The sequence below is a fragment of the Xyrauchen texanus genome, chromosome 6 (assembly GCF_025860055.1).
Source record: "Xyrauchen texanus isolate HMW12.3.18 chromosome 6, RBS_HiC_50CHRs, whole genome shotgun sequence".
Classification (NCBI taxonomy): Eukaryota; Metazoa; Chordata; class Actinopteri; order Cypriniformes; family Catostomidae; genus Xyrauchen; species Xyrauchen texanus.
Window position 1 is genome coordinate 37,368,364 of NC_068281.1, and position 26,563 is coordinate 37,394,926.

Here is a 26,563-nt window from a genome sequence, read left to right on the forward strand (position 1 = left end):
GTCCGCCGGGAGAGGAGCGAGCTGCATTTTTAATCAACTGTCATTGTATTAATAGACCCTCTGTCAGTTGTAGGATCTCCCACATTTGTCATCGTTTCCCATAGATTTAATGCAATGTTTTTCAACCACACATGATTATTCATGAGCATTATAAGTTGAAGATCTGCTGTTACAGAGGTGAACAATGATAGGAGTTATATGTCCATTACATTATTTTCTTATTTTGTGTGGCATTAAAACCTGCTTGTTGTCTTGTCCCTTAAAAGGCCATGGCTGGGCATTCTCATGTAGAGGAGGGTCCATCGGTCTCCAGCAACTTGGTACTGAATGAAATTCACCTGCTCCAGTGTTCAGCATTTCAGTGCAGCACAACAATCACCAAAGGAAGCGGGAAAACGTCTCGGTTACGCACTTAACCTTGGTTCCCTGAGACGAAGGGAACAAGACATTGTGTATATTGGGAGTGCCTTCATACATGATCTGAAACCTCTCTATAATAATGGCAATATTTTAATATTGGCTATAGTGTTTGAGCAATGCCTGTTTTGGCGCAAAACTGAACGTTATAAAACAGGTGCACAGAGACCATTTCCTCAGAATTTCTGACTGAGAACAAGGAGCGCATTGCTCGTGCCTCAAGAACTCTTGTTCAAGACTCAAGAGTGTTGTAGTGCGGCTAGCGTTTGCAATGTCTTGTTCCCTTCATCTCAGGGAACGGAGGTTACGTATGCAACCGAGACGTTCCCTTACGACTCAGTTCACTTGACATTGTGTGTTAACACATATGGGGAACAGAATCCCATCATGCCGCACTACACGGCATAACTTCCCCAAAAGGAAACATGGCGGCATAGTCTTATGGGACAACAACCAACATGAGCATGCCACAGTGAGTGATCCTTGTGATGGCCAGAAGGAGAGCGCTCATAACGAATATATGAACTAAAAACATATAGTATAATTAACTCCTTATGAACCCAGTCGGGAAGGGAGTTTATTTATATAGAAATTGCTTGTGACTTTATGGTAATTATAACGGCCTGAATGCAGGCGGTTGTGTAAATGAAGGGGAGCCCGTACTTAAAGGGAAGGGCATAAGTATATATATATATATATATATATATATATATATATATATATATATATATATATATATATATATATATATATTTATATGGCCAATGAAAAGTAAGTGCTCTAAACAGAGTGAAGAAAGAGATGTTACGTCTAGGTTGTAAAACCTTGTGAATGTGTTTTGAGAGGACCATCCTGCTGCAAAACATATGGTCTTATCACCATTCGTCCATGCCCATGAGGAGGCCATGCCTCTAGTTGAGTGTGCTTTAACACCAATTGGGCAAGTTTGACTCTGCGACTCGTAAGCCAGGGTAATTGCTTTGACAATCCAGTGAGAAAGTCTGTGCTTAGTAAAAGGACATTCCTTTTGTGCATCCTCCATAGCATATAAAGAGCTGATCAGACAGTCTGAACTGGCGTGTACGCTCAAAGTATGTGTGTAGCGTCTTGCACAGGGCGTAACAAATGCAATGATTGTTCCTCATCTGAATTAAATTGAGGTGAGAAGAAGGCCTGAAGGTGAACCACCTGCGCTTTGAAGGGTGTGGTCAGAACCTTGGGACTATAGCCTTATCTGGATTTAACAGTGGCTCTTGAACGACCGGGGCCAAACTCCAGACATGAATTGTCGACTGATAGTGCATGCAGGTCACCTACCCGTTTTACTGAGGTCAGAGCCAGCAGTAGTGCAGACTTAATGGAGAGCATGCGCAAATCAATAGAGTCCAAAGGCTCGAAAGGGGGCCCTGTGAGAGCTTTTAGGACTAAAGTTAAGTCCCAAGTTGGGACTGTAGCCGGCCGAGGTGGGTTTAATCGTCTTGCTCCTTTAAGGAACTTTATAATTCATTTATGCTTGCCTATAGAGACGCTGGTTTCATGTGCGTGAGTGAGTCCTTTGTCTAATCGCTCTTGAAGAAATATTAGAATTTCATGTATAGGGCAGTTTACTGGGTCCTTGCTATGCGAGAGAGCCACATTTTAGTGCATAGAGGCATCTTGTGGACAGTGCTCTGGCTTGTAAAATGGTGTTCATGACTCAGTCAGTTATGGCGTGTGTAGAGCAATCTGTGTGGGAAGCATCCGTAGTCACCACTTTCTGCCTGATAATTTGCCCCAGCGCGACACCTCGCTGATAAAATGCAGGAGCTGTCCATGGTACCAATGCAGCTATACAGCGGCGGGATATAGTGATGCGCATGTGCCCTTGGCGCCAAGCATGTTGTGGCACACAGCGCTTCAGCCAGCACTGAAGAGGTCTCATGTGTAAGAGACCTAATGGGATGACGGCTAATGCCGCCGCAATAAGTCCCAATGCTTTCTGAAACAGCTTCAGTGGAAATGGTTTCCCCAGTTTGAACTGAGACAGACACTGTAGAATGGCCTGAACGTGCACGCTAGTGAGGTGCACGTGCCTGCTCGTGAAGTCGAGGCAGACTCCCAAAAAGGAGATTTATTGGCTGGGAGAGAGCGTGTTTTTCTGCCAGTTTACTTTGAGGCCCAAGCTGTTTAGGTGCTGAAGCATTAATTTTCTGTGCTGGCATAACAGAGCCTGTGATTGCTCCAGCAAACGCCAATCATCGAGGTAGTTCAAGATGCATACGCCGCTCAGTCTCAGAGGGGTGAGAACTTAATCAATGCACTTTGTGAATGTGCGAGGAGCCAGAGACAGCCCGAAGGGCAGGACTTTTAATTAATACGCTGTGCCCTCGAATGCGAATCTCAAAAATATTTTGTGGTGTCATACAATTTGCATATAAAAGTACGCATCCCTCAGATCTATCGATGCAAACCAATAGTGTGGGCGTACATGCAATAAGATACATTTCTGAGTAAGCGTTGAATGGGAGCTTTATAAGTGCTTTGAAGAGGAAATGGGCTCTTTTTTGAGAATGTATGAGCATCTTGTGCATTTGCAACAAGTGCTGTATACTTTATTGCATTTTGTAAAAAAAAAATTATTGTAAAGGACACAGTAAAATTTTTTTCAAAACATTGTGAACATCAACATTCCTCTCCGACGAACAACAGTGGGGAGGTGGGGAACAGTGGTCTGTGTCTCTAATTGAGCCTTGATGGTGTCCGGACTGCAAGAATCACTCATCAAGGCGAGACTGCCCAGGTTCCTCTGGGAGGACCACTTGAGGTTGAACTCTTCGACCGCCCTTGTAAGGACGCAAAGCATCTCCCTGTCAGTGGCGCGTACACGGTCCTTGCCCTCCTCGGGGGGAGGGGTGGTAGCATCATCCACTGACCATTTGCCTGATGCGGCGAGAGATATGACATCGTTATCATCCCAAGCGTCTGATCCACCAAACAAGACAATGCATCGTATCTTCAGAGGGCCAGAGTTCATCTCGCACATAGCATACTGGGAAAACTGCGCTTCGGGGAGATTGAGGGGCTCGTGGGGCGTGTGCCGGCACGAAATCCACCTCAAATTCATTCTGTCCGACCTCTCGGCCCCGCCGTGCCTCTTCGTGCGAACCCTCGGGTATCACAGAAGAGGCAGGTGGGAGGGCGCGAGAGGCTGCATCGTTCCTCAGAAAGAGGGTGATTCGTGAGCGAAGCGAATTGAGACTCATGTCCTCACAGTGAGGACAGTCTGTCTCCAAGAGAGCTGACTATGCGTGGGCAGACAGAAAACGCAGCTCTCATGTTTGCCTGACGGTGGGATGTATCTCTCAAACAATGAACACATACGGAGCGACATCTTGAAAAGACATGAACACATAAGTGACTCTTTTATATATATATAAAGTTATGTATCCATCCATCCATCCATCCATCCATCGTCAACCGCTTATCCTGTGTACAGGGTTGCGGGGGGCTGGAGCCTATCCCAGCTAACATTGGGCGAAAGGCAGGGGACACCCTGGACAGGTCGCCAGTCCATCGCAGGGCCACACATAGACAGACATACACTCACACTCACCTCCACATCCACATCCACACCTAGGGCAATTTTTTTTGGAGACACCAATTAACCTAGCCTGCATGTCTTTTGGATGGTGGGAGGAAGCCGGAGTACCTGGAGAGAACCCACGCAGACACGGGGAGAACATGCAAACTCCACACAGAAAGGCCGGGGCAACCAGGGTTTGAACCCACGACCTTCTTGCTGTGAGGTGACAGTGCTAACCACTGCACCACCGTGCCGCCTGGGGGGAATCAGGATGCTGAGGTCCGTTCACCAGCGAAGCGAAGAGATGTTCGTCAGAACACTGCAGGTGAGCGGAGAGTCTTCTCGCTGCCATGAAGATTCTGTCCGCTGACTCGTGTGTGTTGACGGCGAAAGGCAGAGGGCTTCCTGTCTTGAAAGAAGACATTCTGAGGAAATGGTGTCTGTGTACCTGTTTTTATAGCGGTCTGTGAGCCCCGCCAAAACAGGCGGGGCTCAAACACCATAGCCAATATTAAAATATTGGCGTCATTATAGAGAGGTTTAGATAGGTCATGTATGAAGGCACTCCCCGTATGCATTAATACGCAATGTCAAGTGAACTGAGTCGTAAAACTGTAAACAAGCTGTAATGTAATTATGAAAAGCTGTAATATTTGCTTGTTTGGGGTGACAATATGTCCTTACCCTCGAAAGGGATACAGATACATCTGTATTCATACATGGATATGTAATAAATACGCATTAGTTTGCTATTTAAACCTAGGGTACAGTTTAATTTTAACCACCTTTGCTTTGTGTGTTTCCATCACTGCGCGCCCGCTGGGCATGTGATGGAGGGAGAGAGAGAGAGAGAGAGAGAGAGAGAGAGAGAGAGAGCGCTCTTCTTCAAGTAACCACAAGAAAAGGCATTTTTTTATGTAAACATAAAACAAGTAACTCTGATCAAACACTTAGATGATCACAATAAATACGTCTGAAAATATCTGTTCCCTATCGAGAGGTCTCTCCTATTGCGTAAGTAGCTTACGCTATGGGAAAACTCCGTTTCTCGAGAAATATTGAAGTCTTTATGTAAAACGCATTGCAGCTGCACAGCAGACAGTAATGAGCGAGGCAGCTCGGTCATTGGCTGTGCTGCGGCAACTGCTCGAACCAATGACGGGCGACTCTGAGCAGCGACCAATGGGCGCTGCCGCGTTCAGCGCTCAGAGCCCGCCGAAATTAGCATAGCCAGGCTATATAATGGGCACCCCATCATACGAGTTCCTTTAGATTTAATCTCCTTCAGAAAAGACCTTCTCTTCGCTGGATTCTCCGGATTGTTGGAGTCTTTCGCCCGCCGTTGACAAGCCTACAGCAGGACTGCTAAGAGGACACCGGCGCCTTCAGCCGCCTTCGAAGCCTTCTGCTACGCCATCTGGCGCGCATAACTATATCCTTTTTACTAAGCTACTTTGCAAGTGTTCGCCTTTGCGACACTTTTTGTATTTAGTAAAAGAGCAAATTCGAGGCGTTGTTCCAAATGCCTTCGACCTGCGCCTCGTGCAGAGGCCTTCTTCCTGACAGGGACCGTCACATTATCTGCACTCGCTGCCTGGGACCTGACCACGCAGAAGCTGCTTTCACTCGAGGCGGATGCCCTGAATGTGACTCCCTGGGCCTCAACAAGCCGCGTGCTCGCTTCGCCGCGAACGAGCCTGCTACCACCGTGCTGCCGTCCCCTCTGTTCGAGCCGCGCAAGAAAAAGCGCCGCTCACGGAGGCCGCCAGAGCACGCGGACTTCAGTGACGTCACGCCGGGCCAGTCCCCGCGTGCTTCACCACCACCCGAGAACTCCCCGCCGCCAGTCCAATTCACGCAGACGGACCAGCACCCATCCAACAGAGCGGTGGGTCTCATCTCATTTGGCACGCCAGGGGACGACGGTGAAAAGGATGACAGCCTTTCCAATTGGCGCTGCATCCGACGACTGGCCGGGCTCGGCCTTAGACCCCGCGCTGTCGACATTAGCGGACACGAGCACGGGCACCAGCACGGTAAGAGAGTTCGCTGAACGCTTCACTGCAGCGAGCAAAACGTGTAAAACATTACCCAGTCCCCTTACAGGCGGCTGGAAATGTCTGTACAGCAGTCAATGGGCCAGTCACAGAACTCGCTCACCTGCAATCAAACGCCGTTTTAACGGCAACACACAGAAATCACAAGAGTCATTTTCTGCCAGTGTCACTAAGGGTCACGTGTCCACACTAAAGTCGCACTCCACATATCAATACTGTCCAAACAGTGCCGAATACTTTCCCAGCTCGAGCTGGACGCCCCATAAATGTAGATCGTGTGCCTATTGTCATGTTTGCACCACTACACACAAGCACTGTTCCCACAGTTATAAACACTCCCCAGTAAAAGCGGGAAATACTATAAATGTAGCGCGCGTGCCTGCTGTCCTGCACGCATCCCTACACACAAACACTGTATGCATGGCCAAAAACCCTGCCACGAGCGGGAAGCTTTATGAAAGTGGCGCGCGTGCCTATTACAATGTATGCACCCCCACCTGTAAACACTGGCTATACAGTTTCAAACATTTCTCCGGCTGCGAGCATTACGGAGATAGCGCGCGTACCTGTAATCTCACACGCACCCCTGCACTCGGCACTCAACACAGCTGCTCAGCGGCCAGCGCCTCTGAGAGCTGTAAGCTCAGTGTTAGCACATTTTCTGCCTGTGTTACTAAGGGGTCACGTGTCCACACTAAAGTGCGCATTCCCACAGTTACAAACACTGTATGCATGGCCAAAAACACCCGCCATGAGCGGAGGCTTTATGAAAGTGGCGCGCGTGCCTACTACAGTAGATGCACCCCCACCCATAAGAGCTGCACATACAGTTTCAAACAGTTCTCTGTCTCATGCCGCAAGCATCACAGATGTGACGCCACGAGCCAAGAAACTCCCGCTAAGAGCGGGAAGCTTTATGAAAGTGGCGCTGCGTCTATTACAATGTATGCACCCCCACCTGTAAACACTGTCTATACAGTTTCAAACATTTCTCCAGCTCACGATCGCGAGCATTATGGAGATAGCGTCGCGTGCCTGTAAGCTCTCACGCACCCCTGCACTCGGCACTCAACACGGCTGCTCAGCGCGCACCTGCGCCTCTGGGAGCTGTAAACTCAGTGTTAGCACAAGGCAATTTGCCGGTGGGGCCCATACGTCACTGCGACACGCCCCAGCCAACATTCAGCCCATATCTGTGCGAGCAAAAGCCTGGGAAAAAATCCCTGACATGCCAAAATGGGTTTTGAACATAATAAAACACGGTTACTCACTTCAATTCAGCTCGCAGACCACCCCGCTTTTCAGTGGTGGTCGAGACGAAAGTGAGGAAAGATGTGTCACATGTTCTACGCACCGAGGTGCTCAAACTGATAGAGAAGGGCTATAGAAACTGTTCCTCCCTCTATGAGCTGGTAGGGTTTTTACAGCCGCTATTTTCTTGTCCCGAAAAGGACGGTGGCCTCTGCCCCATTCTATATCTCAGACATCTGAACAAAGCTTTAATGATTCGCTCGTTCAGAATGTTAACAACCAAACATATCCTCGCGCAAGTTCAGCCCGGGATTGGTTTCTATCAGTGGATTTGAAAGACGCTTACTTTCACATTCGATGACGCCTCATCACAGGCCTTTTCTGAGATTCGCTGAGGGACAGTCATACCAGTACACAGTACTACCATTCGCCTATCATTGGCCCCCGTACATTCACGAAATGTAGGGACGCGGCACTTTCCCCTGAGACAGCGGGAGTGCGAATACTGAATTACCTCGACGATTGGCTAATCATAGCACAATCAGAGGGTCAGTTAACGACGCACAGATCTTGGATTATCAGCCATCTAGAATGCCTGGGTCTGAGAATCAATTTTGCAAAGAGCGTGCTATCCCCCAGCCAGAATATCTCTTTTCTGGGAATAGTGCTAGACTCAGTGCAGATGACAGCGCGCCTCTCATCAGAGCATGCGCTCTCTATTCGACGCCTTGCAACATCATTCAGAACGGGCGCACACGCCCCCGTTAAACGATTTCAAAGAATGCTCGATCTCATGGCCTCGGCATCAGCGGTACTCCAGCTAGGATTGTTGCACATGCGTCCTCTCCAGCGCTGGCTCAAGAGCCGTGTCCCCACTCACGCGTGGCGCTCGGGCCACTTTTTGATCAGAGCGAATCACGGCTGTATAAAAGCCCTGACGCCCTGGAAAGCCGTCAACTGGTATCAAACCGGCGTGAGTCTGGGCGTAAATACGCGGAGAAAAATGATCACGACAGATGCCTCCACAATAGGATGGGGGGCCCTTTATGAGGGCAGGCCTGTATCCGGCTTTTGGTCAAACCCGGAAAAGCGCCTACATATAAACTGTCTGGAAATGAAAGCGGTAGCCTTGGCTCTCAGAGCCCTGCTTCCGTACCTGAAAAACGAACACGTCCTGGTCCAAACGGACAACATGACGGTAGTTTTGTATATAAATCGCCAGGGTGGACTCAGGTCGAGCTCCCTGCACTCTATGGCCAGGGAGCTCATCTTATGGTCACAACACCACCTGCGCCGCTGAGAGCAGCGCATGTGCCAGGCTCCTGAACCAGGGAGCAGACATGCTGTCCAGAGACAAGGTTCTCCCAGGAGAATGGTCTCTCCACCCCTGACGGTTCAGTGGTTATGGCAAAACTTTGGCGAGGCAGAGGTCGACCTCTTAGCCTCCAGGAAAACGTGCAATGCCCCTTTTCTTCTCAAAGAGCACGGACGCTTCGCCCAAGTCTGGCCGAGCCGCCCCTTGTATGCTTTTCCCCGATCACGATGCTACCTCAGGTCATCAGTCGGATCAGGGAAGTGAGATGTGCAGTGCTCCTGGTAGCCCCACTCTGGAACAACCAAACGTGGTTTCCAGAACTGATGCAGATGATGCAATCTGCCCCATGGCCGATTCCGTTGAGGCTAGACCTCCTCAGGCAGGCCAACGGGATGATTCTTCATCCCCGCCCCGATCTGTGGGCCCTCCATGCATGGCCCCTCAACGGGTTCCCGAGAACCTCCCCAGTGGAGTTTTGAGAACCATCACTGAGGCGCGAGCACCCTCTACGAGGCGCTTATATGCCCAAAAGTGGAAAGTGTTCAGTGACTGGTGTGATACCAAGAGCTTGAACCCCAAATCGTGTGAGATACCAAGTGTACTCGCCTTTTTTGCAAGAGCTGCTGGAGGCGGGCCGCACACCCTCCACGCTCAAAGTCTATGTGGCTTCCATAGCGGCGTCACACAATCCTGATAAAGGACGTTCATTAGGGAAAAACAACCTAATCATTAGTTTCCTATGAGTCACTAGGAGGATGAACCCTCCTCGCCCCTCCTCGGTGCCGATCTGGGACCTGGCCACGGTCCTGGACGCACTCAAGAGTGCCCCGTTCGAACTTCTCCGAACCGTGCACCTTAAACAGCTCTCGCTCAAAACTGCGCTCTTGCTGGCGCTCGCCTCAGTCAAGAGAGTGGGCGACCTGCACGCGCTGTCATCAATCGCTGCTTGCCTGGAATTTGGACCTAACGACTGCAGAGTTGTCCTTAGGCCAAAGCACGTGTATATTCCTAAAGTGCTCTCCACACCCTTCAGAGCACAGGTGATATCTCTGGCAGCTTATCGTCCCCAGCAGACTAAAGCGACGCTAATTTACTCTGCCCGGTCAGGGCGTCAGAGTATATTTGGAACGTTCTGCCCTGTTCAGACAGACGGAACAATTATTCGTATGCTTTGGCGGCCGCACTAAAGGTCTCGCAGTCTCAAAGCAAAGAATATCAGCTGGATAGTGGATGCTATAGCTTAGCTTATGAAGCCAAGGGCCTTCAATGCCCCTTAGGCGTCAGAGCTCACTCTACGAGGAGCATGGCCTCCTCGTGGGCTTGGTCGAGTGGGATACCCATTGAAGATATTTGTGCGTGGCGGGCTGGGCCTCGCCTGACATTTATCAGGTTTTATAACCTACAGGTCCCCTCATTGCATTCCAACATTCTATCAGCCTGACTGTAGAATGGACTGGAGTATGTATATGCTGAGCATTATCTCCTCCCTTACAAGGTCCGTCTCTGACTGACTTAAAGGATTTTTATGCATATCAGTACATAGAAAACTCAGTACATAAGATATGTGCTTGTGTTTGTACTATGAGCTCCAACATGGACCACCTTGGAAGGGCTCTATACTATCCCATTATGTAGCTCGCCGTTGGTCGGCTTGTGGAATAATCACTTTGCTTTAAGGCTCAGGCATCTGCCTCTGGCTTTATAGAGCTGAAGTGAGCACGCACGGCGTTTTACATGGTGTTCCCATAGCGTAAGCTACTTACGTAATAGGAGAGACCTCTCGATAGGGAGCGACTCGGTTACTAACGTAACCTCGGTTCCCTGAGAGGAGGGAACGAGTATTGCGTAAGCTACCGTGCTTGTACTTGGTCAGTTCAGCTTCAGTCGATTGAACCTAAAGGAACTTCGTATGACGGGTGCCCATTATATAGCCTGGCTATGCTAATTTCGGCGGGCTCTGAGCCGCTGAACGCAGGCGCGCGCCCATTGGTCGCGCGTTCAGAGTCGCCCCGTCATTGGTTCGAGCAGTTGCCGCAGCACAGCCAATGACCGAGCTGCCTCGCTCATTACTGTCTGCTGTGCAACTGCAATGCGTTTTACATAAAGACTTCAATATTTCTCGAGAAACGGAGTTTTCCCATAGCGTAAGCTACTTACGTAATACTCGTTCCCTCCTCTCAGGGAACCGAGGTTACGTTAGTGACCGAGTCGTTTGTATCTTACCTCAGTTTCAGTTAACTTTTTACATTCAGCAGATCTTCACTGATTAAATGTGTTAGAGGTGTATACTATTATATGTGAAAAAATTCCCGACTATAAATAAATAAATATTGCACGTGTAGGACGTTTACGTTGTAAGGATGTACATGCAGCTTTCATATATAAAATCGGTGATTGAAGGACTATTGTTTACTTATAGGTACATTGGAATGTCTGGGCACAGCAATATGGCAGCGCAGTGGTTTCACTGTTATGACATCATCAGTAATCCAGTTCTATATTATATATCAGTGGTTCTGTGTCCTTTGCGCTGAGAACCAAAAATGAAAACCAGTATTTGAATTTAAAATCTAGGCTGAGTCACCGATGGAGTACTGTTCAGTGTTGTAAATATTTTAAAGTGTTTTAGTTGTTGCTGAACTGAACAAATCTTGTATGTGCTACTTTATTTCTAGATTTATTCAGAAACAATTTGGTTTAATTTAGAAGAAGGGGCATTTCTCGATTTCTTTAAGAACTTTATTCAACTACAACTGTGTAACAATAAATTGTTGGGATGTATTTATTTAGAATTAATTACAATGAAGGGGTCATTCACATTTACTGTAAACAAATGCCATACATTTTTAGCTGATATGAGTCCACTCTGATTGGTGGAGGCGAACCGGAAGATGCGTGACGTCAACATTCACCGGACTGGCTCGTCAAAGCGCGCGAGGGGCAGCAGTGTTTACTGGTATGTGGCGTTATTTTTCTCACACGCAGCGCGCTAAATTCACACTAATAAAACGTACACAAACATAAACACTGTTTATCTCTTTGACACAGCTGTAGTCATTTTGAGGTAGAAACGTGTAGTTTCTTCTTTTAAAACATTTAGCTTGTCCGCTAACATATTAGCAGAACATTCAAGGAGGCATGAAACGTAATTAACATACAAACATGTGAATTTTTAAATCGAGTTCCTTGTGGTGGCTTTTCTCTCTAAATGCTTCAAGTAGTTTCGTTTTCAGGCAAGTCGACCTAAAGCCAAACCTTTCCTTTCGCGTTTCAGACGACTGTCAGCATAGATTATTTATTTTATGAGTGCAGATCATGTTGCTAAATATATGTTAATTAAACGAACTTATATATATATATATATATATATATATATATATATATATATATATATATATATATATATATATATATATATATATATATGACGCCACGAAACTGATCTGTTTGGTGTTTCTAAGTGCACATGGTTCAGTTATGTCACACGTTTCCTGTGGTTGAAATAGTGTAATCGTGATGCACACTAAAGTGGCCACACATGATGCTTTATTTAAATAACATGTTTAATGATGTAATACATTTCATCTTTTACCATTTAGAATTACAAGTTAAGGGTTTTAGGATTTCATGTGGCATTTTTAATAAAGCAAGGTGACGTAACTATTCTGACATGTCAGTGACAATTGATGGAAGCTCTTATCACAACACAGAAAAGCTGGGTTAACATTCTGTGCTGACATGCAGAAAAATATTGGGGAATTTGTCAGGTAGAAAGTTTTAGGCACTTTTAGTGATGACGTTTTCTAAAATAATGCTATGAATAGTTTTTATGAATGACTTTCTGTGATTTGTGAATAATTACTGCTTAACATGTTGTGTGTAGGAGATGTCAAAGAGGAAGAGCAGTAATGCAAGGCTCACACCTGATAAAAGGTGCAGGTTATCTCAGCCTGAGCCCTCAGAGGATGAAGAGGAGATGGATAACTTCAGTTCAGGAGATGCTACATACACACCACAGAGTGTAAGACATACATGCCCAACACAAACTTCTCTGCAGTTATGTAGTATGGTAACAAACAGTACATATTAAATTAATCGTTCACCCAAAACTGAAAGATCTCATCATTTACTCACCCTCATGCCATCCCAGATGTTTATGACTTTTTCTTCTGACAATTCTTCACAATTAAGATTTTTTGAAGAATATTTCACCTCTATGTCCATACAATGCAAGTGAATGGTGACCAGATCTAAAATGCTCCAAAAAGCCCAAAGGAAGCATAAAAGTATCCATATGATTTCAGTGGTTAAAATCCATGTCTTCTGAAGCGATCCAATAGGTTTTGGGTGAGAACAGACCAAAATGTAAAACATTTTTCTCTATAAATCTTAACAGTATTCTCCTTGGCTATTGTGATTTCAACCTCAATTTCACTTCTTATAGCACCATCTAGTGCTCTGCGTATGCGTCAAGCACTTGTAAGTGTAATTGTGCTTGAAATAATGATCGTGCTTTGAGACTGCAAAAGCAAGGTGTACATTGAAAAAGGAGTTATATTTTGGTCTTTTCTAACACAAAATCTATTAAATTGCATTAAAAAAGCATAGATTAAACCACTGGAGTAGTAAAGATTACTTTTATGCCGCTTTTTTTGTGATGTGTACCTTCAGAGTTCTGGCCACTTTTCTCTTGCATTGTATAGACCAACAGAGCTGAAATATTCTTCTAAAAATCTTAATTTGTGTTCTGCAGATGAAAAAAGTCATACACATCTGGGATAGCATGAACGTGATTAGATGATGAGAGAATTTTCATTTTTGGGTGAACTATACCTTTAAGCCATCTTACCTAGCGCTAAAGCTTTAAGTGCTGTAAAAATGACACATCTCTATACAAATTTCTTTCAAACACAAAAGATATGCTATAATGTGTTATTTATATTTTTGTTATTAACAATTTGTATTGATTCCAGTGACAGATTAAATAAACATGACAGAAAATACGGAATAAAATTATATGAACTTAAACCCTTCCCTTTGAACATTCTTTCTTCCATAATCTCTTGATAGAAGTTAAAGCTATGTCCCCCAGAATCTGAATTAACAGGGAATAAGAGTATTCCAGAGTATCTGCCACTTTAGGGGGGGGTGTATGCTACTCCCAAAAATAGTACAGAGCAGATGGCACAGCTGTAAATACCTAAAGAACTGAGATCTAAAATGATTTATTTTTCTCCATATGTGACAACACCTCTAAACTCACCAGGGTTTGTAGACTAAGATGTTTCAAATTGATCAATAAACAACAGATGAAATCAGAGACTAAGATATAAATATATATTTAAATATATCCCTACCAGATGGGTTCAAAAGTCTCCAAATATCTGTGAGACCAAGATTTTTACACATCCTGTGAAGCAACACTGTTGCTTTATGGGGCTTGTACACTTTTGCTTCACTATGATCAAGGAGTGAATCCATCAACAGATTGAAGTCTCCTCCCAATATTATACCATGAGGGGTGCCAGTGGTTTGCAACATCCCTTCAATATTTATAAAAAGCCCTGATCATCAGCGTTAGGTGTGCAAATATTAGCCAAAATCAAGCTTTGCCCTTGAATTTCTGCTAAAACAATAATGAATCTTCCTAATTTATCTTTACTCTGTTTGAAACATTTGAATTGTTGATGTTTACTTATCAATGTAATGACTCCCCTGCTATTACTTGAGCCAGCACTAAAGAAAGAATTTCCTCCTCAAATCTTCCTAAAATTTTCAGCATCCTGCGGGGAAAGATGCATTTCTTGAATACATTATCATATTTCTTTCGTTTAAGAAAATATGTAACCTTCTTTTTATGGGGTTCCCCAACCCATTCACATTCCACGTGGGAGAGACAATCCACTCATATTAACATTTTATATTTTGACATAGAAAAAATGTATTGTGTCAAAATTTAAATTATAAAGACCACATTCCAACATTACTGCAACAGTCAAACCCCGAACTTCCCTCGAACCAAACAAACAGAAAAAATAAAAACTTGTTCATTAACCCACGCACGACAGTGCCAAATGCCGTACATCCCTCTAAACTCTGGTGTTTCTATACAAATTTGTAAAACAGAATTACATAACAGAAGAAAATCTATAAAACTCCAGCAAATGGCAGAATAAACACAGAGAACACGTAGATTCATCCACAAACTTTCTCGAAAGAGTGTTATTTGACAAAATAAACTCCAGCCGCTAGGCGGTACTAGCACAAAAAAATAAACAGGCTCCCAGTTTCTTCATACGGTCAAGTGAATGTTCAGTGAGTCAGGTCCACTAGGCTCACTCCATTGCCTTTATGAAGGACAATGCTTGTTGGGGACAAGTAAATACTTTTCGGCCATCCTTAGCATCTATTCTCAACCTGGCCAGGAACTTCAGTGCACAAGCGACCCTCTGTCGATGCAAACGTTTTTTGAATGAGTATTATTCCAGATGATCTAAGAAATTTGGCCAGAATTGATCAGGGCTTCTCTCCCTCAGCGGATCTCCGAGCCGGAACCCTGTGAGCTCGCTCGATTTCCAGCTTATGACCTGTTATGTCAAGCAGACTCGGGAAGAGCTCATCTAAGTTTTTCACCATATCTCTGCCTTCTTCGTTCTCTGGAATTCCAACAATTCAGACGTTGTTTCGCCAGTTACAATTCTCAATGTCTTCCAATGTTTCCCAAACGTGTTCCAGTCTATCTTGGTCGCTTGTGGGTTAGCAGCTAATTCCCTCTCCGATGACTCCAGATAATCTATCCGTTTCTCGACATCCCCCATTCTTGTAACCAACTCAGAGAATTTTGTCTCCATGGCAGTGATCGATCGACGTGTTACAGCAAGATGCCATCACGTCTCCCCTTATGTTTTATTTTAATATCCTGTGGTAATATAGTTATTTATAAAAAAGTAGCTAGTTTAACCGATTCATGACTAATTTATTTTTTAAATTTGTTTTCAGAGTTTTGGCTTTACTGATTACTTAATCGGAAAAAGGGCTGATTGAGGTCAGGGCTTTTTGATGGTCTCTCCAATACCTTGACTTTGTTGTCCTTAAGCCATTTTGCCACAACTTTGTAGGTATTCTTGGGGTAATTGTCCATTTGGAAGACCCATTTGCAACCGAGCTTTAACGTCCTGGCTGATGTCTTGATGTTGCTTCAATATATCCACTTAATTTTCCTTCCTCATGATGCCATCTATTTTGTGAAGTGCACCAGTCCCTCCTTCAGCAAAGCACCCCAACAACATAATGCTACCACCCCCATGCTTCACGGTTGGGATGGTGTTCTTTAGCTTGCAAGCCTCATCCTTTTTCCTCTAAACATTACAATGGCCATTATCGCCAAACAGTCAATTTTGTTTCATTAGACCAGAGGACATTTAAAAAAAAAAAAATCTTTGTACCCATGTGCACTAACAAACTGTAGTCTTGGCTTTTTTAAGGCGGTTTTGGAGCATTGACTTGCTGAGCAGCCTTTCAGGTTAGATCAATATAGGACTCGTTTTACTGTGGATATAGATACTTGTCTACCTGTTTCCTCCAGTATCTTCACAAGGTAATTTGCTGTTGTTTTGGGATTGATTTGCACTTTTCGAACCAAACTACATTAATCTCTAGGAGACTGAATGCATCTCCCTCCTGAGCGGTGTGATGGCTGCGTGGTCCCATGGTGTTTATACTTACATACCAGGGCTCTACGCTAACTTTTTTCCCAAGGAGTACATGCTCTCCTAAATGAAAAAATTTAGAAGCACACAAAGAAATTTAGAAGCACAGTGAAAATTAAATACAGAGTTTATTAACAAACAATTTCTTACATACATATTTATACTGCGTGTATGAGTGTGTGCGCGTGTACTAAGGGACACACATCTGTTGAACAGCACATACCTCCCAAATCACACATTGAACCCATGCCTACTAAAATCAAAGGATATCAGTTGTCCAGATGCTTTTGTATGTTGACCGTCTGGCAAACTTAGAGGTCAGCCAGCGATCTCTCATTATGTCAATATGCAATAATAAGCAATATGACCGATCATTTCCACACATTGTCGTATGTGGGATTAATGTAAACTCAGTTTTTGTGGTGGAGTCTGATAAGCGGCCCAAATTTGACGAAAGGTTCTTCTTCTTTCACAATGAAGTATGCAATGTTTATCTTTATTTTCAGCTGCTTCCTCTTCTCCTCCTCAGACTGCAGCACTTGCCTCCTCAAGGCTGCTTACACAGAGCTTGATGGTTTCTCCGCCTTGAGATGTTTCGCTACACTATCTCTTTTCAGAGATGGGCATTCCGGCTCTTTTCATAATTGGTTTTAAAACAATTCAAATTAAATTATTAAATGTAATTACACTCTACCTTAACCACAATTTATTTAAAAATATTGCATTGATTTGTTAAGAAAAATAATACTATTAAACATTTGCATTTGAAGTATAACTTATTGTATATAAACAAAGTGCATATAAATCTAACCATTCAAAACGAATACAATCTGAACAGCATAATAGACAGGGCCACCGCTGGCCAAATTGATGCCCTACACGTGATATGAGTGTGAATCGATTGTCTGTGTTCCGCAACTGCTTTCGGGTAACAAAATTACGTATAGTGTGCGAGTAAGGGCAGCCGGTGGACTTTCTGGTGCCCCCCTAGGGAGATGATGCCCTACCCAAACTGCGTAGTATGCATGTAGGTAGCGGCAGTAGCCTACTGATAATAGAATAATGCACCATATCAAAGAAAAATAAATAATTGGCAAAATTGCAGCATCCCACAAAATGAAATAGATGTAAAAAAGAAGGATGTTATTTCACGTGTGCATTTAAAGTATAACTTTTCAATGTATATAAACAAAGTGCATATAAATGTAACAATTCAAATACAATCTGAACAACATAAGTTGGCTCCGCCCTCCCTCACGCATCTTTGGTTCATTGGTTGACACTCCGTGTCTGATTGACAGGAACAACAGGTGAGGCTTTTAGTCTGAGCAGACAGTCAGAACTAATGTGTGCGCTTGAGCATTTAGGCCTATATTATTTTATTTGGGGTTTTTTTTTCGTTATTTTTAAATCTTTTGATTATTCATATCTAAAATATTAAATATTTTTATAAATAGATTCTGATATGCGAGCCGACTCGTTCGCAAATGACCATCGCTATTTCAGATGCGGGTTTCCTGACACGAAGGACGAGATGCCCACCTGTTTCTGCCCTCTGCAATATTTGCAGAACATGACGTTGTTTTCGAACACTAGCCATGGGAACATTTTGAGACAATTTGCATTGAATCTATATGTTCTCCCTCCACCGGCTACAGTGGACATTGAAGTGACAGCTGTGGTCACGGTAGCTTCGCTAACATTGCTCTCAGCATCCTTAACGTTAGCCGTCTCCGGTAAACCTTGTGAAGAGACTTCATTAGTTGAACCTTGCGAATCCCCCTCGCCAAATTCCTCTTTCTCCTCATCTCTTTTTCACTTAAAAGTCGCCTATACCGCTACTTTTTTCCATTGTTCACCTTTCTCTCTCTGACTGGACCGCGTCATCACAGAAAACTCAGCTTGTGGAATGTGGGTTTTGTAATTTTTAAACGAATAAAAATTTAAAAAAAGGGGTACGTTTGTAATCTTTAATCACACACTGTGCTCGTAAATAATTTTTCCAGTTCGCACATATCTATTTTTAGGGGCAAATGCCAGTGAAATACTCGCACTGTCGAGCCCTGCATACTATTGTTTGTACAGATTAACGTGGTACCTTCAGGCATTTGGAAATTGCTCCCAAGGATCAACTAGACTTGTGGGGGTCCACAATTTTTTTTCTGAGGTCTTGTCTGATTTCTTTACATTTTCCCATGGTGTCAAGCAAAGAGGCACTGAGTTTGAAGGTTGGCCTTAAAATACATCCACAGGTACACCTCCAATTTAGTACACCAATCAGAAGCTAAATTGCTAATTGCCTAAATGCTTGACATTATTTGGGGGAATTTTCCAAGCTGCTTAAAGGCACAGTTAACTTTGTGTATATAAACTTCTGACCCACTGGAATTGTGATATATTCAATTAAAAGTAAAACAATCTGTTTGTAAACAATTGTTGGAAAAATTACTCGTGTCATGCACAAAGTAGATGTCCTAAATGACTTGCCAAAACTATAGTTTGCTAATATTAAATCTGTGGGGTAGTTAAATTTTTTTTATTATTTTAGAAATATTTATAAACCAAGGAAAGTAATTAAAAGTGATTAACTTAATTGAAAGCCTGTAACTGTAATCTAATTACAGGAATTTGAAATGTAAATCACAACTTTTTGTACTAAAAACGCAGTTAGATTACAATACCGTAATTAATTACTTTATTAAATTACACTCATCACTGCTATAAACTACCAGTACGCATAAAGAAGTGCTTTTGAGTATGTAGTATTGGGCTGTTTGGTGGCACCTACAGGCAAACAATAACTTTACATTATGAAATGTATGCACATTCAGTTTTATGGCATTCACTCCTGCTGAACCTTTACTTAATGTTTGTGTTTTCAGGCTTCAGGTGAGGTGGGCATCATAGAGAGTATCTCTTTGAAGAACTTCATGTGTCACTCGCTGCTCGGACCCTTCACATTTGGTCCAAATGTCAACTTTGTTGTAGGAAACAACGGAAGTAAGTTTTTCTCCATGTGTCATTTTTAGAAAGAAAATTATTTTAGAACAAACCATTCTTACAAAGTGTTTATGATAACATCAGATCAAATGTGCCACTGCAATACTGCTTAAAACATGAAGAAAAACAAACGTGCCAAGAGGCACAATTCTGTGACATTGCAAAGTTGATACTTTGTTGAGGTTGTAAATTTGTCTTGTATATTTGTGTCTTAGGTGGCAAAAGCGCAGTTCTGACAGCTCTGATTGTGGCTCTGGGGGGGAAAGCTCACAACACCAACAGGGGCTCCTCACTGAAAGGCTTTGTTAAGGAAGGAGAGAGGTACAACACATCATCCCTATTCAGAGCTTTCTTTTCTTTCTTTTTTCATTTCACACTCTTGTGTGATCTTATTTTGTGAAATATCATTGTCCAGCAGTGCATCGACTTGTCTTTATTACTCTCTCTCAAACTGCTTGTGTGTGTCCTAAATGTGCAGTTCTGCAGATGTGTCTATCACACTGAGGAACAGGGGTCATGATGCATATAAGCCAGAAGTGTATGGCCAGTCCATCATCATCGATCTTCGCATCTCCAGCGAGGGCCTGAGGACATATAAGCTGAAAAGTAAAACAGGTATAGTCATCAGATATTTTAACATTTGATTATTTTGATTAAACCTTTTAAAGTACTGATAGGATGATCAGACTGAACTCATTTGATCTCAGCAGCTGTATAGCTCCTTAAAATAGCTCAATTTGTGTATTGAGCAGTTTATACAGCTGGTTCACTCCATGCCTAGAGCTGAGCACATAGTCCCACTCTTCCACAATTATTGCCATATATCACATTTAGCAACAGCCTGCCATTATAGAGGAGTATTGCATGAGTTTAAACAGATTTTTGTGCTTTTTCGGTGTTTTGACATCCATACAGAACACAGAGGAGTCAAGCAAAAATTTGATGAAGCCCTTGTAATTAAAGCCAGAATAAAAATGTTCCAGGATGTGTAATCAACCAAGTCAGATGGGCACATATGCGCAACATATGTGCAGGGTTCGTACAAGGTGCTTGAAGTACTTGAATTAGTTTTTTCAAATGTAAGTCCTGGAAAAACCTTGAAAATAGCACTTTTTACCAAGAGGTGCTTAAAAAGTTCTTGAATTATAGAAAATCTTAAAATACGTTGCTTAATTTAATAAATGAAATGTATATGTTTGTTTCGGAAAAACATGAGGACAGACCACTACACCATTGCTGAAGCAGGCAGCGCATAGACGCCGCTGTCACGTGGAACTTGTTACTTTTGGCAGCGCTGTTCAGAATGGGATAATCACAATAAAGAGTTACTGGAGGATTTTACAAATATATATTTTATAGATACTGCTGTTGCAGATTTAACAACTATCAGTTTTAATTACAATTTACTCTCAAGAGTGAAAAAATTATATGAGATGTAAGAGTTTTTAATTATTTGAATGCAGATCAATGGAGGATTCGGTTTTGTGATCCAGAATAATATCTGATCTTGGAAAGGTTTATTTAATTATTTCTTTCAGAAACAGCACTTCATTAAATAACATCTAGGGATGGGCACTTAGAGTACCCAACTACAAAATTACTAACACACATGCACAAACACAAAACACTAATCGATTACTTGAAATTTAGAGTTTCAGTTCAGAACACATTTTCTTATGGAAAAAATTAGCACTATGCATAAACAACATATATATATATATATATATATATATATATATATATATATATATATAGATTTTAAAAAAATCACAAAGACATTTGCACTCAAGGTGGACAAAATGTTGAAAAACTATCCAAAAACATTCAGAACACAAAACATTCGGGACAACATAAGTTATGGAAAATCAGATGGGATCTAGGAGCTTTACACCATGTGTGCCATTGAAGAGATGCTAAGTCTATCCCTCACAGCCTCGTTTTCATTCCCGTCAAAAATCAAACATGACTACTGTGAATAGGGTCTATTCCAAGTCTTCTTAAGCGATATAATCACTTTAATTTGAATGTTCTTTTTGGGTGATCTTTTCCTTCACCAACGTCATGCATCCACAGCACCAACCATTGCATTGAGTTGTAACGACAAGATGTAGTTGTAGCGAATCAGCTCTATGAAATATTAATAATCAATCATAACTTGTTATAATCGATTATGAATACTTGGATCAGTTAATCGGGTTAACTTGATGTAGCTACATTAACATTACAACCAAATACTCGGTTCATCCCGTGAACACTCAATATTGGTAATTAATTAATTAATAGAAAGGTACATTTCCGGGGCATGGGAAATGTCTTTCTTACTAAGTATTAAGAGCAAGTAGTCAAAATCTATGATTAGTGACTTTAGATATGAGCTTGAGACACAGACAACTTTACATGTGACATGAACAAGACTTTATTAACTAGACTAAACATTTAAACTACTCTAACATACATATTCATACAGTTTACCAAGGGAAAGAGGGCTGAAGCAGAATACAGGAAGGCAAGAAGTTATAGCATTGTTTGAAGTTCAGCAGATCAACAGCCTGAGCAAACCATCATATTAGTTCTGACACGCCTTTTTAGAAAGGGGTTAAGGATACTTAATGTATCAAATAATGAGACTAAGTTTGATACTTGCATGTCCCATTTGAATTAAACTGTCCTGATGCAATTTGTTGATGGCTTGAGTTGATCTTTGATGATGTTGTCTTGATGAGAGAGAGAACCAGTGGAAGTCAGAGACAAGGCCGTAGCCTGGCGCACGCTTGGGAGTCCTTGGGGCCTTCTAGTTCAGCATCATTCAGCAAGAGAGTGAGAGAGCACAAGGCTCAGAGGACCAGAAAACAGGAGAGGCAGGAAGCAAGAGCGAGAGAGCTAAGAGAGGGCTAAGAGATAAGAGCTAAGAGCATCTATAACCTTAGAAAACATGTCCCACCTCTCATTGGCTCGACCAATGAGAAGGGTTTGGGTTCCAGGCGGGAATTTGGTTTATTGCTCTTTGTTCTCACATTTCTCATTGCATGAGCAAGAAAGAAACTAGGAAATATACTTGTAATACTAATATGTTGTTGTTATCGACATATCATGTACACAGTCATTTCGATCTTCAAAATACCAAGTTATAGAGACCAAATATGCCACACATATGATTTCGGTTAACCATAGTATGCAAAGTCTGAAACATTAACCCATTAGAGTTTGCAAGAAACATAGATCAAGCAACATTTAAGGGAAATTGTGAGATGGCACATTAGATACATGTCAATATTTTTATCACATGGATTATATGTATATAGCATATATAGGATTAAAAGGTGTCATTTCTCCTTCTCAGTAAGAAAGCAGTGAGCTTCAGCAGTCTGAGCATTCCTTTGGGGGGTCAGTAAAGTCTCCCTTACTCTGGGCATGAGAGAGTTCCTTTGTCAAGGCTCATTTGCATGTTTATGACAGTAAGAGATTTTGGGCTGAATGACTCAAAAGATAGTAAAACATCGCGTAATATCATTCTACAGAGATCTTATATTCGAATTCAGCTCGGACAAATCGTAAGGTTTAATTTGATACCACCGAAACATGTGTTTAGTACACTTAAAAGGGAATATACACTCTTCGGCTATTAAATATCAGGCCTCAGAGTTTAAAACACACAACTGAAACAGTTCTAACGAGTTTGATATACCTCAGAAATACACAACATACAGGGATTACACGTATTTCATTAGCAATATGCAGTTCTGTGTTTAACTGAAAAACACACACACACACACACATTTTTACGCTCAAAGTTTCCCCTTCCTGTCCACGCTGATAAGCACGTGGTGAGCATCGCGGATGTCACATGCGGTTCTCTGTCAATAGTTCATTGTCTCTTTGTCAATACATTTATTGTGCTTGTGGAGACTAGTTGGCTTATTTCAGTAATTAGGGGAGTTTCAACAGTAAGTTCTTGTTTGTTCGGAACCTGCCGAGTTAATGATTCCTTCATTGATTCCCCCAGTCGCTACATAGTTGAGAAAAGCAGTTTCATTGTTGCCCACGGCAGGCAAAGGCACAAAGGAAAATCTAATTTGAATATTCAAGTTTTTACTAGTTGAATATCTGAAGTTTAACATGTACTCGATTAATCTATTACTCGTGCACATCCCTAATAAGTAGTGCATCTGAAATTTACCATGAGGTATCATTCATGTCCCTAGCACAAACGATGCGGGACGATTTGCGTGCCAAAGTTAGTAACCCTAATATGTAGGGTTAGCAGTTTTGAAAAATGTTTAACCTAATGCTTGAGCAATAATAAAAAGTAATGCCTTAGCAAGCACCACTTATTAATTTGCCTTCATCACTTTCCAATTAGGTAATCTAGTGTCATCCAAAAAGGAGGAGCTGAATTATATTCTGGATCACTTCAACATCCAGGTAGTGTGAAAGTTATTTTCAGTCCTCAAAACATTGCTAACAAAACTCTATTTAAACTGAGCCATCTCTTTTGCTCTCCCATTTTAAGGTGGACAATCCGGTCTCCATTCTGACCCAGGAAATGAGTAAACATTTCCTCCACTCCAAAGGAGAGGGGGACAAATACAAAGTGAGTCTCATTGAAAGTGTGTGTGTACACTACAGTTGTTTACACTGTGTAAAGGTGCATGCAAACTCGTAATTTGCTTTGTTTTTACATAGTTTTTTATGAAAGCCACTCAGCTTGATCAGATGAAAGAAGACTACAGCTACATCAGTAAGACCAAAACTATGACCCAGAACACAGTGGAGAAACACAAGGAGGTATCACACTTGCACGTGTTGTTCTATGTAACTAAATTGGAATGAATAGTCTGGTGGAGTGGCTCTGGAAAATATATATGATTGGATCATTAGAAGAATTGCTATTTCAGACATCTGTATGGCTCTGACTGATTTTTGACACCCCCTGCCCTTTCACGCAGACTCTGCATGAGCTAAAGAGGAAGTACCAGGAAAAACAGGAGCGCTATAAAAATCTGGCTTCACTGGATGAAATGCATCAAAAATTGGATGAACTGAAGAATCAGATGGCCTGGGCTCTGGTCAGAAATGACAAGCAACACACTGACCTTCCATTGCACTAAAATGTCTGTGGTCTCAAATCAAAGTGAATGCAACACTGTCCAAAGCCAAATTTTATCAATCTAATAATCATGTTTTAATTGTAATGGAAGTTGTAAACATATAATGAGTATACATATAACAAGTTATATTATCAGCATAACAATTTGATTTAAAAGTTGAATTGAAACGTTAGCATTATTTTCAGAATTTCTGAGTATTTGGTATGTGCCCCCGGCCCCTTGTGCTTTAATTACAGCATGCAATCGAACTGGCATGGACTCTGTAAATTTGTGAAAACATGGTGATCTATGTAATCCCATCTTGGTTTGAGAATTTTGAACATCAGTGGACGCTGAGCATGTAGATAGATTATCACAACTGCTGCAGTCTTTTTGTTCTGTTTGTTTTCATCAGGTGGCAGAAGTTGAGCACGAGATAAAGCCCATGACAGAACGAATTGCAGCAGAAGAGAAATCCAACGTCAAATATGACCAGAAGGTGGAGGAGTGGGAGGTGATTAAAACCTTTTATGTTTTACCAAATATTACTCCGCTTCTTCCAGTTCCTTTGGTCCAGTATACAATCATCCAGAAATTCTGCTTCCTTTCTGGCCAGACCACTCGCCATCATTTTAATAAAATTAAAAGCACTGTAAATGGACATGTGAGAATTTTTTTGGTGGTTCAGGGGTATCCAGTTTTTACTGTAATAGTAATTTGTCAACACAAGAAGAAAGCATTATACTTAGGCAAGACATCATCTATGTGAGAACAGGTTCACTGCTTAAGATTAAACAAACTTCCAAATGCAATGACGGGTTGCAGTCTCCCTTTAAGGCCCCGGCACACTCCTTGTAAAGTGCTGCTTCGCTCATAGCTCCAAAAACATTTGAAACTGTTTGAGCTGAGCAACGACATACAGTTTTAGAACATTCAGACACCGGCCATGCCACTTGGGAGGCGTTTAGAGGAGCATTTAAATATGAAGACACACAAGACTACATGTAAAACATCAACTAATATGATATTAAAATGTGTTATCAGTGACTTGCCTCATTCTATGAGTAGAATTCACATGAGATCATTAAAAGATGCTTTTTTAACCAATCAACGATGATTTAAAGTAATATATACGTAGTAGAATATGCATAATATGTAATGTTTACCTATTGGATGCCGCTAACATGCTATGCGCGACCACAGTATGTGCCGGTTACACTGTTATTTTATGAAGACACTGATATTACTGCAAAGATGGGTGTAAAAAAAGAGTGTTAATGTGTACATTACAGACAAAAGAATGATGGCAGGCATGTCTTCCTTTTCTCATGTGTGAATGGCTTTCGGCTGCAGAAGGTACATGAGTGAAGCAGCTTATTAAACAACAGAGTGAATGGGCACTTGAGAGTATTTGAGTAGATTTGATTCTTTTTGTTGACTAATTAAACAAAAAAATCACATGTCATGTCCTTGGAAAATGTCTACATGAACAGTCGTACAGATGTAGGTAAATTTGCACTAGCTTGCTTATAACTCTCCATGTCACACCTACCGATGGCGTGGACTATTGGCAGTAAGAAGGTATTTAGCAGCTGGTACAAATTTTTCCTGAAAGTTCACCCTTGCAAGCTGTTATGAATGACCAAAACAAACTCAAAAACATGTTTTAGCCAGATTTTGTTTTAAATTATATCACACCCATACATTCGATTTCATATTTAGAGTATAGGGGCTTTTGTTCAGTTTGCAGTTGTTGCATCTCATCGTCTCCAGTTGTCATGGCATTGTTAGTAACAAACCACTAAAGTAACAAGCTGCAGAGAAACCAGTGAGGTTAAACCTGTCTGATGGCTCAGCTTTGTTGACTTTTTGCAGGCCTGTCTTTTGTTAGAACAAACTACAAAAGACAATTATCAGGTATTGATATATTTTGTTAACTTAATTCAGGTTGTTCTGGTTTTTCATTTATGCCGCCTCATAGAAGATAACTAGGTTTACATTTTCGCATGGAAAAATACATGAAAATAAAACTGAATTCTTTCTAACACTAACACTTGTCATTTTCAATTCAATCAGGGTACCCGTGGGTCATTAAGTCTTAAGTTCACATTTTAATATTTAAGTATAATACAAGAAGTCTTAAATTTCATTTGCGGATGTCTTAC

At 42.1% G+C, this 26,563-nt stretch overlaps 1 protein-coding gene across 1 annotated transcript in view; it reads left to right on the forward strand.

Moving 5' to 3' along the window:
• The first annotated feature begins 11,526 nt into the window (after window positions 1-11,526).
• si:dkey-119f1.1 (Structural maintenance of chromosomes protein 6-like) overlaps window positions 11,527-26,563 on the forward strand; it is a 32,603-nt gene continuing 17,566 nt past the window's right edge. The window contains exons 1-10 of the mRNA XM_052128713.1: window positions 11,527-11,558; window positions 12,486-12,623; window positions 19,194-19,311; window positions 19,527-19,632; window positions 19,790-19,926; window positions 23,672-23,733; window positions 23,822-23,902; window positions 23,995-24,096; window positions 24,258-24,377; window positions 24,814-24,912. Coding sequence (XP_051984673.1) covers window positions 12,489-12,623; window positions 19,194-19,311; window positions 19,527-19,632; window positions 19,790-19,926; window positions 23,672-23,733; window positions 23,822-23,902; window positions 23,995-24,096; window positions 24,258-24,377; window positions 24,814-24,912 — 960 coding nt within the window. The 5' untranslated portion in view covers window positions 11,527-11,558; window positions 12,486-12,488. The remainder of the gene's footprint in view (window positions 11,559-12,485; window positions 12,624-19,193; window positions 19,312-19,526; window positions 19,633-19,789; window positions 19,927-23,671; window positions 23,734-23,821; window positions 23,903-23,994; window positions 24,097-24,257; window positions 24,378-24,813; window positions 24,913-26,563) is intronic.